The following is an 18,601-nucleotide window of genomic DNA, read 5'->3' on the forward strand; positions in this document are numbered from 1 at the left end:
AAATTGTGTCCCTCTTTTTCTCTGCTTGGATCAAAAGTGGGGTCTCCGATCTCTGACCCAGCTTTAGAGGTATCATAAGTACTACCATCCACCATATACATTTATCGTGTCTTGTCACTTGAGTCCTCCATATTAAAATTCCTTCAGCTGGACTTTTATCCTCTTCTTTTGATAGCGTGTCACTGAAGACATGGATCTGGGACTGGCATATAGAAGAAAATAAATTATGGGAGAAGTTGCAGTGTGTCAAACTGTGTTGTTTATCAAACAACAAGGAATTCAGAATGTTTTTATATTTAACAGCTCAGCCCAGGTGCAAAGAAAAGTTCTAAATCAAACTTCATATTACCTCTGACTTGAAAGGCAACTGTGATACAAATTTATGAGAAGCCAAGTTTCATTAATTCCAGGGCTCAATGCTTCTGACAAAAAAGTACTACCAGAAGTGAGAAAGAAGATGTTTTTACTCTACTTTGACAAAACTGGTGTACCTCCACTTCCATGTTTTGTGTATTTTTCCTTCAGTGATGCTAAAAATGTTCACAATATATGACTGGGGGCTCATTCATTCAGCAGTAGCATTTATATGGTAATTGTGCCTACAGAACAACAAAGAAGTGCTCCTAAGAAGCAAACTGCTCAGATACTTTGCACAGAGAAGTCCTTGTGAAGTCTGGACCAGATGTTGAAATTAGGAATGATAAAGGAAATATGATTTTGCCTGCTGTGTTTGCTCTTCCCATCTGCTGCCTTTGGTAAAACCTCTGGGTCCCACCCAGGAGCTGAATTGACCCAAGATGCATTATGTGTCACCAGTCCCCTGTGGACATCCCAGGCTAATCTTGGGCAGCCTCTTCTAATTCACCCTTTGGTTCACTGTGCAAGATACCACCTACATGGAACACTTGTAAACTAAACCACAGACAAAAGTGTGTGACCAGTCAAAAACAATTTAGGTAAACCTTCGACAGATGACTGAGCACAGGGGGATGACTGAACTGAGTCCTTGGTGATCCTTCCAAGCCTTATATGTTCGTGATCCTATTATTACTGAGAACAGCTCCTGAACTGCAATGAGATCATATGGGATATTTTCATCCTTGAATAGCTGAAATGCTTTAGATATGCTTGCTTATAGGCAAAGCCATGCCAGGCAGAAGGGAGAGATTTGGGTGCTAATGATCCAGACAAAGAATATATCTGAGTGCATTGGCTTCAAAAGGCTTTCATGCATCCTGTGTTGCTTACCCAGCAAACTGTGCCCAGTGTTGGTGGGGCTTCCCACATACATGCCAATGGCCAAGAGCAAGCTGAAAAAGTTAATTGTCTGGTTCAATGATAAGTGAGTTAGCATTGCAGGAATGCCTCACACCCTTCCTCACATGTGCTTCCACTTGAAGCACTTTGACTGCAGCCAGGCCAAGCAATAACACCCTGGGAGCTGGGAGCTACTTGGCCTGCTCTAGACATGGACGCATACCAAAAAAAAAAAAAAGTCTTGGCTGCCTACAAGAGAGACTGAAGATGGAGAGCAATGCTCAGGATAAGACCAAAATGAAATTTTTGGCATTACAGAACTTCTTCATGTCAGTTTCGGCTCCCAGCAGAGCTGCCTCCAGGTGGTAGATATATCACAAGCAGTCCTGTAATTTGGGCCACTGTGAAAAATTATTCCATAATCTGATCACATAACTTTACATTACCTTTCCTTGTGCAGTACCTCATAACCTCAACTTTTAAGAGCTAGGTTTAGGCTTTCTCCCCTAAGAACAAGTCACAGAAACAGTGTTGAACTGGAAACACTTTAATAGCTGTCTTGTGTCTAACTAGTTCTCCTTACATTTATAACTTGTATTTGGCTTAAAACATACTTCACTGTATCTGGTGAGGGCACTGAAGGTGAGCTTGTCTGTTTATGACCCAGGTCAGTCAATATAGCAAAACAAATTGGTTGTCTCAGCAAACTTTTCTTCTCCCCTTAAAATAAAAATAACTTCTAGTTAAAGGATACACTTGCTTCTGTGTGTATGAAAATCAGAGGAAATTTCATGAGAAACCCTTCTGCTGTAAGGCTTCTCTACCCACTAGTGGCAAGGGCATTCAGGCAGCCTGGATTACAGCATACATAACCCGGTACATAACAGCTTCCCCTGTGGTCAGTAACACAGCATATCACTGTAGGTACAAACATATATGAAATAATTAGGGTAAGTTTTGAAGGCAGCCATTCTAGTATCAACAGCATAGCTTGCTGGAAGGAAATTGGATAGTCTGAGGAATCCTCCCCTGTAGCACTCTGCTTTCAGTATTTGGTGAGAAAGGACCTGAATGCAAAGGAAGGGATAACTTTTGGATGTTGAATGTTTTGAATGTTTGAATGCTTTTGAATCAATACTACTGTTGTTTGTTTGGTTTGTTTGTTTGTTTGTTTGTTTGTTTTTCTTAAGCCTGAGCATTGGAAAAACTACTTGAATATCCAAATGGCTCAGTTTTATGGGTAGAGCAGATTGGGACAACTCTGTTGCATTGCATTTGCTGTGAAAAGGTGGGCAGGCAGAATTTGTGTTCAAAACCAAAAAATAGGAACAAAGACTTCTCACTGTTTACCATTCTCATCTATTGCACTTGCTTTTATTCTGTGAACTACGCTTTAACTCCCTATCAGATACAGCTGACCTGTGTGCTCTTTTGTAAGAACCCACCAAATCTGAACTTTAACGCAAATTTGTGACTGTCTGTACAAATACAGAATTGCAGAAGTTAACACTCATTTCAGCTAGGCTCAACTGTCTCTGCTAGCAATGGTCCTTCCCTGATGTAAAATCACAAATATAAGTATAGGTGTAGTTTTCTCGCTGCATTCAAACTACAAATGATTTTCTGAAAGCTCAACTTCGGACTTCTCTAAGTCTGATCATAATAGGGAAAATACTCAATGAGCAAAGCACAAGATGACAATACTTTTTAGCCATAAAATGCTCATGGGATACAAGAATTTGTCACTTTAAAAAATGGACTGCATAATGTTAAGATACATCCTGCAAAACACCTGAGAGGGTGACAATGTTGTAAGATTCAGTTGCCTCTCCAATAAGATGGAGAGAGCGTATTGTAAAATTGTTCCAGGAGCTGCCAACACAGGATCAATATTTAGTCATGAAGATGAAAAGCGTTTACAAATGCTTCTGATGGAAAGGATTATCATCTGCTAATTAACCTCCAGACCATTTAACAAGGCAGCAGTGTGGGTGCAGAGGTGGTGGGAGCAGTGGTGAACAGAGAGGCAGATTCCAGCCTTTGGGGTAGGATTATGGCTTGAATTACAGCCTCCCGCTGTATCTGTTATGGCACCCTGGTGGTTAATATGAGCCCTCTTTGTCCAGGAGTTGCTGTGGAGACGGTTCCTGTACCGCAGGAAGCAGGGAGAAGAGAAGTTTCCTGTTTTGAAGAAGGTTTAAGAATGATTTTCCTCCAATCAGGCAGCAGATGCCTGGGCAGGAAATGGAGAACGCAGCTGCCAGCCCGCTCTGGGTCAGTGGCTGCGCTAATCAATGCAGGCTGGGTTTCATAGCCAAAAAGGCCCCAGCGATAAGTGGGTTGCAGAGGTAAGGGAGTGACTGGAGGTAGAAGGGGCCTAGAGGGAGACTGACCCTGGAGTGAGACCAAAACAAACCCAAATACTAAGAGGAAATGGGCGTTTGGCTTCCTCCCTATATGTACCTTTCACATGGCACATTGCACCCAGAATATGGCCCTGATAAAAATGAGGCATGTCATTAATTGTTGTGGTTCAAAACAATGCTCTGAAGTAGCAACAATCATTGTTGCTGTAGCTTTTTCTCTTGGTGATTCACTGCTGAGGGAGACTTGCATATGTTGGGGGTGTCAAACGCATGGTCCCATCAAACACAGGAAACCAGTTATAATTTATCCATCATCTTGATATTTATTTATTTTTTTTTTCCTTTTTCAGATGAAATTTAGTGTGTGTGTTTGCTGACCTCCAGGAGTGAAATTCAACTCTGGTCCCAATGAAGCTAGAACTCCTGTTGACATTGTTTGTGCCAAGACAGTCTTTTTGATTCAGTGCCCAATTTTCTTTCATTGACACCAGTTTTACACCCGCATGTTTGACCCTCAGTGGCATTGCTCCTGATTTAACCTTCAGGTTTACTTCGACTGATGCCTGAAGCAGCCATCTGCAAACCTTCCTCTCCCAGTCCATGGTTTGGTTCTCTGCGAAGTTATTTCCTCCAGTGGTTTATGTAACAGCATTTGAGAGGAGGTGAAAGGCTGGAGGAAAACAAGGCCGACTGCAGTAGGTAAATCCACACAAGTGTATTTTTAGCTTCTGTTCTGCTTGTTGTCTGCAGAGCTCATGAGCTCTACTGACACAGAATCATAGAATATCCCAAGTTGGAAGGGACCCATAAGGATCATCAAGTCCAACTCCTGGCACCACACAGGTCTGCCCAAAATTTTAGACCATGTGACTAAGTGCACAGTCCAATTGCTTCTTAAATTCAGACAGGCTTGGTGCAGTGACTACTTCACTGGGGAGCCTGTTCCAGTGCGCGACCACCCTCTCAGTGAAGAACCTCTTCCTGATGTCCAGCCTAAACTTCCCCTGCCTCAGCTTAACACCGTTCCCGCGGGTCTTATCACTGGTGATAACGGAGAATAGGTCACCTTCCTCTCCACTCCCCCTTGCGAGGAAGTTGTAGACTGCGATGAGGTCCCCCCTCAGCCTCCTCTTCTCCAGGCTGAACAGGCCCAGTGACCTCAGCTGCATATTGCAAATACGGGCACTGCATGCTTTTGGAGTGCAAAATAATCATGTCCCACTGAGTAAGGATAAATGTGTTTCTGGACATGTCAAGACATGAGTTGCTCAAGCTAAGTTAAGTCAAAGAAAGCTTTGCTTGGGTAAGACATGAATCAAAACTGAGCAAGGATTTGAGAACTAGGCATCTGGGCAGTTGAGAAGGAAAGAAAATCTCCATGACATCGAGGAATGGATGGACCCAGCTGTGGCATTTTGTAAGCTCTCAGATTTTGTACCATTGCCTACAAATATTCCTTTTTTTACCAAAATACTAAGCAACAGAAATTTTAGAAACTTAGTATATAACAGGAACCTTGATGACACCATGAACCTTAGTGGAAGCACATAAACCTTCCTGAGAGGACTGGTGTTCTTGCTAGGGGCAAAGAAAAAGAAAGAAAGAAAGAAAGAAAGAAAGAAAGAAAGAAAGAAAGAAAGAAAGAGAGAAAGAAAGAAAGAAAAGAAAAGAAAAGAAAAGAAAGAGAAAGAAAGAAAGAAAGAAAGAAAGAAAGAAAGAAAGAAAGAAAGAAAGAAAAAAGAAAGAAAGAAAGAAAGAAAAAGAAAAGAAAGAAAGAAAGAGAAAGGAAGGAAGGAAGGAAGGAAGGAAGGAAGGAAGGAAGAAAAAAACAGTGAAAGAATCAGATGCTCATTTGCTTACGCTAGAGTCAAAGACATATTTAGATAATTTCACGGCTTTATTCCTCTCTCTCATTCCTGGGAGACTTCTCTATCCACAGTCCTTCCATCCTCCCCTAAAGTGTTATGGGGTCTGTGTACATCAACCATTCTTCAAAATATATTATCTCCAGCAGTTTGTCATGAGCTCTCTTACTCAGATAATGGACAGCATGTTTTCAATGCTATTCATAAATAACTGGATATTGTTATCCCCTTTTTCTTTTTGCAAAAATATGTACTGCAAAGAGATATGCTACAAAACCAAGTAGCAATCTGCCTAGATGCAGGAAAGAATATTCCTCAACTTCTACCTATAACTCTCCCATTCTTCTCTTCCTCTTCCTGCCTTTGTGCTTGCCTTCATTTGCCTTCTCTTGCTTTTGTTTAGGATTTAAATTCTTCAGGACCAAGACTGTGACACATCTGACAGGCTCTTGGTTTGGTGTACAGCACACCCTACTATTCTGGTTCTAAGCCTCCTGGTGTCAGTCAGGCTTTTGAGCAGAGAGGAGAAAGAAACCAAGGGAGTGGAGGAAACATTACACGCTAGTCTCTGCAGAGCATACAAAATACCGCAGCCATGGGAATTTGTCATCAGGCAGCAATGACATCACTCTGCAACAGCCCCCTAGTGCTATTCCATTCCAAAGATAAATATCCAATAAGTCTTTACTTACCAGTATTTACCTTGGGTGGCTATTAAAATATTCAGCTCATCACAGCTGCCACATTTTACATTTCATTTTATGCAAGGAATGCATCTGGTTATTGGCCTGTATTTACTATTCCATCTTGCTTTAGTGAGTGATCTCACTTTATGTAACACACAGCACCATTTTTCCCTTGAGTAACTGCTCACGTACATATATTTTTTATATTGTATATATAATGTATATTGTATATATTGTGCTTACGTACAATAATGCTAAAGCAGACCTGACCAGCATTAATCCATGCCCATATAAGAGACTTTCCCCCATATAGTAAGCTTTTCAGGTAGTCTAGACACACAAAAACAAACACAAGCAATTAACTGTCCTATATATTCTGTCCTTTGAATCTACACACTTGGGCTTTGCCAGACCACCAACAGTAATGAGTGCTGTTGGACTGATTCTCCCTGTCCCATGGTTTCCCAGGTGGTGTACTACCTGATAGAATGCACCAGGAAATATCAAAATAACATGAAAGCGTGATTTCTTGGGCAACTAATAACAGATTAATGTAAAGATTTATAAGGTAATGTCAGTTTCTGAAATTGTTCCTAGGAGGAAGTAACAGGTTAAGTTCTGTGTGATTTGGGGGTCAACCTCCAGTGAAAGATGATGAAAAATGTTCTGAAATACAGCTTATGATGAAGCAGACCTCATCTTGAAGAAAATCTCTACGTAGAGAGGCAGAAAAATAACAATTAGGATGCATAAGTAGTGCAGTCTGATAGAAAGAGTCTCTAGACCTTCATTAAAATGGCAAGTAGAGTGCTAGCTTATGTTTCAATGATAAAAAATAAGATTCCAACACGCTAGACAACTCTAATCTACCAGGGCATGTAGGTATCTAGAGTAGACCTGCTTTAAATGGATTATCCACTTGTGCAGATTTAAGCACATACTTAAATAACCTACTGGATAGGGACCTACAAGCCTAGAAAGAGTTTAAAAATTCATCAAACTTTAAATGGATAGTTTGATTATATTTTGAAGGAAATCCTTTGCTAAAAGTCATCTTAGGAAAAAATAGTTGGAATTATTCAAAAAACATATTTCATTATCATTTCAGTAACTGAGTAATGAAAATAGACGTGTCAATTTCACTTCTAGTCAATTAAGCCATGGATTCTCCCTGAGGAAGAGGATTCCTCTGTGCTGGACTCTACCTGCTGCAAGGAGCATTTTCCATGGTGTGGCCTCCAGTCCTTCAGTACTATTCCTTGCTTGCAAAACACAAGCAAAAATATATGTGCTTGCAAAAGTTGTGCTTCCTCCTCTGGTTGCAGAAGTTAAATCTGACCATTCAGCATCTTCTGAATATATTCACATTTGTTCACCTTCCAATTGTAATACAGATCATTTCCCATTATTTTTGAAGAGGGATAGAGGATAAAGTGACAAATTTCAAGCAGATCTTTTATGGCTATGACTTGCATTTAGATATAGAAATACTAAAGCTTTTCATTCTGTTAGTACAAAAAATTACACCCTGGATTGTCTTTTAGACTGACAATGAAGAGAATATAAGCCTTTTGCTTAGTAAATATACTTTAGATTTTTTAAAGGTAATGATCACTACCTTTGTTTCTTTTTCCCTATTGCACCCAAATTGTAGCTTAACTGCCCATCAATAGTCCTTAGGACTGCACATTACTCAGAACTGCTGAAGGATACATTCCTCGATGTACAGTGCAGTATCTTAGCAGTGTATATGTTGCATTTTTAACCAACACAAACCAATTCAAAGTACAAACCAATCAGATCTGATTGAGAGAGAGGAGTCAGTGACTCCTGGAGGTACCCAGGAACCCTGCCCTTTGTGGCAGAAGGCAGACTTGAGAACAGACAGCCAGCAACTCGTGAGAAGTGCTTGGCCCTTTCAAGATCTGGGTCATGGAACTAAGGACAGGTAATATGTGCCCTCAGCCAGGCTCCGAGCTACTGACATAACACCAGAAGTGGGAGTTGTCTCGTTGTCATGAAGTCTAGGGTTCAGCTCCTTTCACAGAAAACATGAGAGAGAGAAAATTAATTCTTTGCTCCAACAAGTTGTCTGCAGATTGGGGGTTTTGATCTAAACCTATGAAACATCATTGTTCTTTGCCCTATAGCAGACCAAAAAGGATTTGGAGTGAAGTATAGATTAGAAATAACACAGCAACTATAAGACCACCTGGTTTATCTGCAGATATATATATATTTTTTTTCAAATGTTTTGTTTTGCTACCAACATTTTCCATTATGTATCTAGCTCTAGGTATGAGAAAACTTTGCTACTTAGACTATGTTTTTTCAGGTTCTTAGGAAAATCCCCCAATTCTACAGCTCTCATTCTTAGTTCTATGAAAACATGTTTCTTTCCTTCCTAATGCCCCCTCCTGCAGTGCATTATTTTTCAGATGTATAACAGAAAAGCTATTCTCCTGGGAAATAGACAATTTTTCCAAATCATCTGTACTGTGCTTGTTTTTTTTGTTTGTTTGTTTGTTTTCTACTTGTCGTTTCTTTTCCATTGTTTCATATAAAGTTTTTCTCATACATCGCAACACCATAAATCTGTGCTCCTGAAGCTGCTTCACCGTATGCAATTGTCATTCATTACTTGTGTTGACTGGCACAGGCATCAAGGCTGCATGCAGGTGGGAGGAATCAATGAGGAACCAGTACATGAAGACAGCAGAAATCCATATGACTACTAGTGTTAAGTGGGCCAGGGAAACCCACTTCATTCCATGCAGCTGGGCACATGCCAGGCATGCTGTGCCACAAGGATGTAAAGACCCCGGCCTTTCTATCTCCTCATCTAACTCAGAGAAGTAATGAAAGAGTTTCTACTGTGAATTTATGCATCTCCAGTACCATACAGGATTTCAAATGCTTAGAGGTGTAGCGATACAACCATGATCTCCTATAGATCAAAACCAGTCATCCCCAAATACCAGCCTCAGCGGGAGAGACTCAAGCCCACCAGAACTTTGGCTATACTATAGAGCACCTGCCAGCAGGATGATTAGTTAGTTTTTAGGTACTTGCCAAAGCAAAGCTAACAGCACCTAAAACCAAGTTGCTCTGGGTGGTGTCAGCAACGGTCCTGATTTATATGGGATGCAGGATGCCTAGGCATGACCTGACAGCTTCATGCACGCACCAGCCTGGACTCTCCAGGCACTGCAGCACGCTGCTGCCCAGCTGCTGGCCTGAGGGGTTCTGGGGTGGCCCCAAGCGTCCGTCCTGCCCGGAGGGAACGGCCTTTCCCTCGCCTTCCCTTGGGGCAGCTCAGCCCTACAGGGGTTCCTCTGCCGGGGTAGGGGTTTTGCAAAGCTTTGCTTTATTGTGCCAGCAATGCCACCTTCGTTGGGAAAGGAAGAAGGGCTGTATCACGCCTCTAGTCCGAGGAAGGGGGCGATCCAACCTTGTCTGGGGGCTAGCGCCGCTGCTAGCCCGACAACAGGGAAAAACGCCCAGACACAGGATGCCCGCGTTAACGTCAGCGAGCCGAGAGCTGTTTTACAGGAGAGGGGAAAAAGACGGCAGCCTGGTGCTGCCTGCAGCCGCTCCGAGCTAGCACGGTTCGTGCGCCAAGGCCCGTCCGTGGCTCCACCGCTCCCAGGCACCGCTGCGGCGGCTCCAGCGGCAGGTGCTGGGGGCGGCTGCGTGCGCCGCGGCCCCGGTCCGGTCCCGGGAACGGAGAGAGGGATGGGGGCGAAGGGGAGGAAGGGCTAATGGGAGAAAGCAGCTGGAGACGGGGGAAAGAGCGAGGAGGGAGGGAAGGCGGGCGAAGAGACGGAGGGAAGGGAGGGGGAAGGAGAAGGAAGGGGTTGGAGGGGCAAGGGGGGGTGCGAAGAGGCGCGGAGGGGACGGAAAGGGAGGTGGGGAACACGAGGCAGGAGGAAGACGGGCAGGGCGAGGGCAACCGCCGCGCCGTTAAAGTGCCGCGCCCTCAGGCACCCGCGGGCGTCCCGTGCCCCACCGCTGGGGCCGGGGGGTGGTCCCCGCCCCGCCCGGGCCCGCCCCGCGCGCAGCCGGCCGTACGGGGCCCCGCCGCCCCCGCCCCCGCCGGGCCGCGCGCGGGGCAGGGCGGAGGCGCGGCGCTGACCGCCACGAGCCGGCTCCGCTGCCGCCCGCCCCGCCGGCTCCGTGCCCGTGGCCCCAGAGGGGCTCCAGCGCCGGCGCGTCCGCCAGGGGCGAAGGCGGCGGCCCACGGGACCATGCTGTGAGCAGGCGGCAAGCGAAGTTGCGGTGGAAGATGAACAACGCCGGTAAGTGCGCGGCTCTGCGGGCACGGCTCTCCGCAGCCGGGCATCTTTTCCCCGGTGCTGACAGCCGCCGGGCGGTCGCCCTCCCTCCGGTACCGGCATCCTTCCTCCTGCGGCTGGGCGCCGCTCCCCGCCGCCGGCACCCCTCGGCCCGGCAGCCGGCGCCCAGGGCCGGTCCTGCCCGGCCCCCGCCTCGGGTGCTGTCCGGTTCCCGCGGGCTTCGGAGGGGCCCCTCGGCCGGGCCGGCGGCCAGCCGCGGGCTCCGGGAAGACCCAGGCTGGCAAACCGGGAGGGCCGCGTGTGTTGCGGGACGTGGCTCTGCCTCGGACATGCTCGCGCCTTCACAAAGCCGCTGGGAAATTTGTTGTGACTTCCTTTGGGAAGTCTGGAGTTTTGGGGTAGTGTTTTTTTGCAATGGACAAGAAGTTCTGCAAGCCCAAACCTTTCCTTCTCTCTTCTGTTAATTTCCCAGAAATTTTCCCTGGTGGAAACCGGGGAGGTGAGAGAGACTGGATGAGAAGGGAAGAGCTACTAAAGAGAAGGCATTCAACAGTTAGACATTAAAATAAGTGACTGAAAATTTGGGGCAAACTTCAAATTCTCCACCGACTTTCTGATTTTAGGGATGAGGCCTGTGTGTAAAAACTGTGACTAGACAGGAAATAATTACTACTGACTCCTGAGTTAATTAGAAAAATCTAATGCTGCACAGAGGTAGAGAGGAAAAGAAACAGCCCCTTGGTGTCAGCCCTGAAATTTTCCTCCACAATTGCTTCTTGCAGAGAGTGAATGTCACCCGGCACCTCACTCGCATGGATATGTCCTGAAGCCTAGAGATCTAACGGCTAGATGGCTGGCCCTGCCATTGTCATATGTTGGGAAACTGTGAATCACTGTTTGCCCAAGCACAGGAAGACTGTATTGGAAAGGATCACTTAGGTCCAACCCAGCCCCCTGCTGTTGTATCAGGTTGTCATACCACTCCTCTGAGCTTATAGCTGTCCTTGGAGTGGGGAATAGGACACTCTCCTACCCAAAAGTGGTGACATTTCCATGCTGTGTCCTTCTTCTTTTCGGACTGGACTCTGGCCCTCCCAGGAGACAAACTCATTTGAAGGTTAAGCAAGCCAGCCAAAAATTGCTTTAGTTGTGTTGCTCCAACCTCTTTTTCTTCATCTTTCTGTTATTTAAAAATGAGCAGCTCTAATTTGGCGTGATCTTGGTGGATGCGCAGTGTAAGAAATGTCAGATTATTCAGCTCTAAACTCTGAAATTTTGTTAGTAGTTTTCTTTGTTCAGGAGCATGGGGCTGAATGGGACTACCTTCATTACTGAAAGCAGTAACCTATTGTTACAAATCACAAAGTCATATTACTCCTTTTATCAATTCATCAGGTTATACAAAACATTTTAGGCAGCTCTCCTGCTACTTCTCTCAGGAAGCTGAGAACTGCTTACTCTTGTCACTACTCCTAGTTTCCAAACCAGTTTCATGGCCATTTATTCTTGGGATTACATTGTCCTTTTGCTTAAAAATAGTTCTTTTCCTCCTCTGGTGTTTACCTCCAGGTTGTATTTATAGAGAGTGTTCATATCCCTTCTCAGCCTTTGTTTTGTGCATTCACACAATGCAAGGAATGTCTCTCCCATCAGTGCAAAGCAGAACTTCCTATTGAATCTGAAGGAGAGGGGTGTTTATTAACTGGCACAGCTCAGGGACCCGCATCAGTGGTCTTTGTATTACAGTAACACATAGCACCAGTAAGCAGTCATACGTGCAGACACATAAGGCAGCTTTGATCCCACAGAAGTTAAAATAAGGGTGGACAGAAAACAGGAAGGGAGATATGGATTATCCTCAGAGATGCAGAACTGATATGAAAAGAAAAATGAAGCAATCCAGCAGGGTCACAGGAAATCTGTGGTAAGTGACAAGAGAGAGCCCTATCTCCCAGCCTCACGCACAGGACCTGCCAGGCTCTCCGTACGTGTTTGTTTGCTGGGTGCTGAAATGATGCTGCCCAAAGGATGAAGGTACAGATGTTAGAATCCAAATTGTTCATAGGCATAAGCAGATTAGAAATTCTTTCAGCTGCTACTGAAATTGGTAGAGGAAAAGCTGCCATATGTACCTGTAAAAAAAAAAAAAAAAAAAAAATCTAATCCCTGTCTTCTTTGGCTCCCAGGAAGCAATATATGAAACAGCAGGTGAATATAAGCTGTCTGCTGCTGTGTGAGCTTCCTATGGTGAAGTCACAGACAAATTGGAAACATCACAAACATTTAAAGTTATATTGAAAAGAAATATATGCTAGTAACTTAGAACCAAGATTATTTGTTATCATACATATGGGGTTTTTCACAGACAGCTTCCATGGCCATACCAAGACATGTATGTACAGCCTGTTTAGAGACAGTGAAAATGCTGGAGAATTTGTGAAGGATCAAGATATTTGGTGTTGAAACTTATCCTTTTCTCATTATACTGTCTTTATATTTTTCCATTTCCCCAGCGGTGCTTCTCTGTGGGATATTATGCTGTTATATTATATTTCCGGATGGCTGCAATGAAGTTAGATAGTAAGACAAATTTGTAAACTGTCGATCAGACATCCCAGAGTCATAATGCATTGAGGATGAATTCCAATAATTGTACAGTACAGCATTTTATTTCTGCAGGGTGGGATGTGCTCTGACAGCCCAGATGATAATATTTCAATTAAGATTTGTAAGGAGACAAAATTCCCTTGGGATAGTTACTACTGTCTATGGGTCTGTCTCCACACTAGTGAAACCTTCATGCTGTGTGGACTTGCAGAAGGCTTTTGATCAGTTGCTTGAAGGATATACATTGTTAAGAGAACACAGATTCTTTGCAAAAATACCAGAATTATGGAGAAGCTGAAATCCCATTTTCGTAAATGACTGAGGCATTTAGGAGCCCTTGCTGGCTTTGAATAAGACCTAAGACCTGAAGTGCCTGAAGTCCCAACTCTCAAAAGACTCTTAAGTAGCTAGTTCCTGTTAAAGTCAAAGTGGAAGGTGGTGCCTAAATCTGGACTCAGGTCCCATTTGAAAAGAAGACTTGCAGTCCTGTACCATTAGAAAATCCAAGCCTAAACACCTTTTCCATTTCAAGTGACTCCCCTGCAACTGTTTGCATTTCTTAGGTAACTGCTGTTATTTTAAAGCTATTATTTTTCTCTGACTGTGTGAAATAAGTGATGAATTCACATGCTATAAACCGGAGATTTTTGCAGTGAATAGTACAAAAATTATGACATCTCAGTTATTTACAGTATATCCTGGGGTCCTACCAGTGACAGCACTAGTGTTTTATGAGTTGAGCCCCCTCAAAGGGATTACACTTTCGTTGTAAATCATGCTACCTCATCTATTTTATCTCCAATGTATTGAGGCAGGTTACACAGCTTATGCTGAGTACTTACCTCAATTCAGAATGACATTAAAATGGCTTATCTGCATAAGCAGCTTAAACACACCCTCACTGGCTGATTTGGACAGCTGGCAGAATTGTAATTACAGCTTGGAACATATAGCTTCTTATACTGCAAATGAAATAAATGAGTTTTAGGAGTCACTTTTCTTGTCTCACTTTACATTTCTGGCAGAATTACTGCAGTGGTTGGTGTCCATGTCCTGCCCAGGTCCAAAGCCAGCTCTTCATCCACAAAGAAGAGCTGTCTGTTTCATTTACCATGAAACTCCATGTGTTATTTTGATAGGAAGTTTTGTCTACCATTGAATCGTAGAACTTCTCTAAGGAGTAGGGACCATGGTGAAAGCATAAAACCTTGTGTTAGACAAACTGAAATAGACACAGGTAGAGAATTTCTTCTCTGTCCTGCTTTGTAAGAACTTGGTGTTGTTTTGGTAGCTGATGTATGGAAACTTCTGCATGTGACTGTACGGAGCAGCTGCACTGTTTCCATTAGCTCCTGGATTTGTGCAGCACTTGGTGCATGTGGCTTTTGTTCGTAGTATGAGCTCTTAGACAGCACAGTTATTCTCTGATGTGAGAGAGAGTGGGAATATGATGGCTGCTGGTATAGGCAAGGTTTTTTGTTGTTTCATGTTGTTGTCTGGTTGATAAGATAGAAGAAATTCTACCATGAAATAACTTGTATCCTTTTGGGTCCAAACCATTTTTGTGTCTATAATAGTGTTTGGGCAAGTGACATTCTGTGATTCTGTGACATGTAAATGAATTCCTGTATTTACTACTACTCTTAGGGTTGCATGTTCTTATTTCCTCAAAAGTGGGACTTCACTTGCTTGAAGTGGGGAATCTGATCCTCATCTTTGGAAGAAGTTACAGATTTGAATCGAGGCGACTGTATAGATGCAAAAACATACATTAATGTCTGTGTATTATTTTAGCAGTGCACTGATTTTAGAGAGAAGCATTTATATAACAGGAATACACTCTCGGTTAATTAGGCTGAAGACTGGCTAACGGGCAGTAGAGAATCTGTTTAGCAGTTATCTCTGTATCTTTATCCAATGGTAGCATGTATAATGCAGGGATAAGGAATAGGTTGATACTGTTCAATATTTTCATGGTTGGAAAGCAAATAGAAAAGTATCAGATGACAAAGTTCACTTTATGATGCAAAAATTGGTGACATTGTAATTAACAGCGTAGGCAGGGCAGTTATAGAAACAGATCAGGATCATTAAGTTGGATCCAGTCAAACTAATTACACTTAATGTATATTATAAAGCTATCAGTTAGAGACAACAAACAGGGGAAAACATAGCCTTGGGAACAATTGAGAAGTCATAATTTACAAGCGAGTCAACCTGATATATTAACAAGCTAATAAAGAATAGTGAGAACCAGGTCTAAGAAAGTACAGAGCTGTGTAGATAGCATCATCAGTACCCGCTCTGGAACTCCTCTTACAGGTCTGCACTATATATCTTATAGGGGCTCCTGGAAAATTGGAAAAGTTCAGGAAAAAAAAAAATCTAAAAGAAAAGACTTCAGGAAAGGAGAAATTGTCCAACTGCAAAGATTTAATGAGTTCATCTGATCAATTTACCAAAAACCAGGATTGTACAGAGATGTGGCTGTAGGGAAGTATATGTGTTCTCCAGAGAAATACTGAAGAATAAGAGTCTTTAACCTAGCAGAAAAAACAATAATAAATGCTGGGGATAGAAGCCAGACAGTGCTGACTGGAAATAAAGGCTTTGTTTCAAAAATCTGCAATTCATTATGGAAATAAGATAAGGAATATACTAAGGTATATACCCACCTCTTACTCTCTTCAGACCAAAGCTTTCTAGAAGACAAGTTTTGCCTTTATTCTGATATAACTGAGTGAAATTACACAGCTTCTGATTAGAGCTGAATAATAATTTCTGATGCCATTTCCCAGACATTTTCCCTCTACCTCCTGTTCCTCATCCACTTGATGTGGATTTGAAGCCTTTGTTCCTGGGCAGGAACATTGAGAATCAGGACTTGGGTGCGTTGGTTCCCACTGAAATTCTAGGTTTGGTGTGGTCTCATCCCACTATTGCAGTGTGGTCTTTCTATCTGCACGGTCACTTCCATTTAAAAGCATTTCTGCCCTCTTTTCTTTATGTCTCTCTCATTTTAACTTGTATCTGAATTGAATTAATGACAAAGGAATGAGGAAACCACAGGCCACACCAAGTTTGTTGGTCAGAAAAAGCTACTTTAAGCATCATAAGAGATGCTTGAACTTGGCTATGGCACCAAAGATAGAACTAGTATCTACACTGTGGAGCTAACTCATTTCTTGGGCCACTGTCAAAAGACCATGGGCCTGGGACAAGTCTACAGAAGTCCTTGTAAATGTGAAACCTCAGTATTTAATTAAGTATTCACCCCAAACCAGTTGTTTGATGGGGTAGAGATGTTGGTAGTTATGGTCCCTTATTAGCCTTAATTAAATTCTAGGCTAATTCCTAAATTAAATCTGGAGAACATCTGAAAATGGGTAGTTGTAGTGTTTCAGGCAATACCCCACTTTTCAAAGAAATGTGAACAGTGAGGGCTATGTGGGTTGACTGGTATTGCAGGAGAGCTGCTAGGCTTACTGTCCACCACTTAGAAACTTAGATGTGGAGAGACAAGGGTGGAGAGCAGAGTAGTTCTGTGTGGGCCATGGCAGGAACAAAACCATGCTGAAATGCAGGTTTGCCTGAAGGAAGGTGGGTAAGGAAAGGAAGCCGTCCTTGTCAGTACAAGGAAGCGTCGAACAATAAGGGGAGGAGCAGGCTAAAGAAATTCCTATTCCCCATGAGTTTCCTTTTAAGCACAAGGTGGGTGTGTCTCCCTCCAACATAAAATGCATCCTAAAATAAACATGAGCCATTATTTGTGAACATACACGTTTCTTATGGTGCAGTGTTGTTTTTTATCCATTTAGAAGTTACAGCCAGATTCTTTTAAATGGTTCAGACACCAAAGGAAGCAGAAATTGGAGCAGTGAAGTTGTTGTGATAAAAGGCAAGTGGTGGTCCATTGTGCTTGACAGATTTGCTCTCTTTTCAGTAATTGTTAGGATTTATTTTAAACACTTGTGTATGCACACAGCACCAAAAGGGGAAAATTGTTAAAGGAGCCTGATGGAAGGTAAGATCAACACACTGAGTAGGTAGAAAAAAAAAAGTATGGAAGAAATTCGAAGTGGCCAATAGTTGGCCCAGGTGGGAAAGAGTAGGACACCACGATGCCTATTGTCAACATACTTTGACCAGGGCCAGTTATCATAAATTCTCTTCTCCAGCAATGTCACTGAAGGCAGCAGGAGGAGAAATTCAAGATTACTTAATTCTTGCTACAGAAAATTTACCACTGAAGGGAAATCGGGTCACTGTTTTTAAGCTATATCTTTCTTTTTTTTTTTTTTTGTGGATGCCTGCATGGCTATTTTGTGTAGAGAAAATGAGTTAATTTAATTATTTTATATCAAGTTTGTTTATAAGCCAAAGCTTAGAAGATCCAGGCGTTCTGCATGCTCCAGTCTTTTTCTCGCTGCTCGTTGTTTCAGTACAGACAGTCTCTGACAAGAGCAAGGATAAGAATACGCAGACTGCTCCAGCCTTGTCACGTCCCAGGAATGAAGCAGGACATAGTATATTTGTGTCCTACTCCTAGAGTGACATTCCTAGGAAAAGCCAGGCAATGCAGAAGGTGTTATAACGCCTCCAAAGCCATGTTTCTCTCTTGGAGTTAGTCCTAAAAATGCCTTACTATGACGTTAAGGGGTCCATTGCTGATTTCTGGTGGGAAAGATCTATAGACTCAGTTGCAGCTAGTAAAATCTCATGCTACTATCCCTTTACTGCCAAAAAGTTAGGGTAGGATGTTCAGTTGTTGCAGTAACTGACTTAAAAATGCCAAGAGCAAATCTGTCTGTGGAGCCAGGCTTACGAGATACTCAAGCCACTCCTATTCCCTCCCTGTTTGTAATTGGTAACAGTTTTCAGCACTCTGCAGATTTGAACTACTGAAGATTTGGTGCTGGCTGCAAGAGCAGTTAATGGTACTTAAGTGTTTGGCACATCACAGTTCTGAAGTGATCTGGAGGGCAAGGTTAGCTACCCATTCTGTGATTTCAATAATTAGGGAGATGCCCTGCAGCTCAAAGAGCAGTGGATACTGTGAAACAAGAGTAGTCACTACAGTACTGGAGGCTGGTGAATATGCAGTTATCTATCCCTCCTTCTCCACAAGTAGCTTCAAACCTATTCCCTCTTCTGAACATGAATGATTTTATTCAAAGCCAGTAAGGGCACGTACCTCCTACAATGTGCTATTTCTGCAGGTCAAATCAAATTGTGACATTTCCTAGTGACTTCCAGCTTTGAGTAGCAGGGACACAAAATAAAGCAAGGAGCTAAAAATGTCGAGATTACAGGATCATGGGTCATCTGTTTCATTCTTTATCCTACATCATAATCTCCAGGTTGACTATTGCTGTAGAAGCAAAGGAGGAACAGCAGGATATTCTCTGCCTGCTGAGGGCCTGCAGAGCACAAGGGCTCTTTAGGGAGAGCCTGCATCACTGAAGGGATCTTGTGCTACAGAGGATGTTTTCTGAAAGTCCCTACAGAGCTACTGGTATAATCAC

At 43.1% G+C, this 18,601-nt stretch overlaps 1 protein-coding gene across 6 annotated transcripts in view; it reads left to right on the forward strand.

Annotated features, from left to right (window-relative positions):
• The first annotated feature begins 10,277 nt into the window (after positions 1-10,277).
• The window catches only part of FGD5 (FYVE, RhoGEF and PH domain containing 5), a 100,485-nt gene continuing 92,161 nt past the window's right edge, over positions 10,278-18,601 (forward strand). For 4 of the 6 annotated variants that reach the window (XM_050712673.1, XM_050712674.1, XM_050712677.1 and 1 more), the window contains exon 1: positions 10,284-10,472. In XM_050712673.1, coding sequence (XP_050568630.1) covers positions 10,460-10,472 — 13 coding nt within the window. In that variant the 5' untranslated portion in view covers positions 10,284-10,459. Of the gene's footprint in view, positions 10,473-18,601 lie in introns of all 6 variants that reach the window. The other 2 variants (XM_035546624.2, XM_050712676.1) reach the window with 1 other exon arrangement.

This window comes from Cygnus atratus, chromosome 10, assembly GCF_013377495.2.
Source record: "Cygnus atratus isolate AKBS03 ecotype Queensland, Australia chromosome 10, CAtr_DNAZoo_HiC_assembly, whole genome shotgun sequence".
Taxonomy (NCBI): domain Eukaryota; kingdom Metazoa; phylum Chordata; class Aves; order Anseriformes; family Anatidae; genus Cygnus; species Cygnus atratus.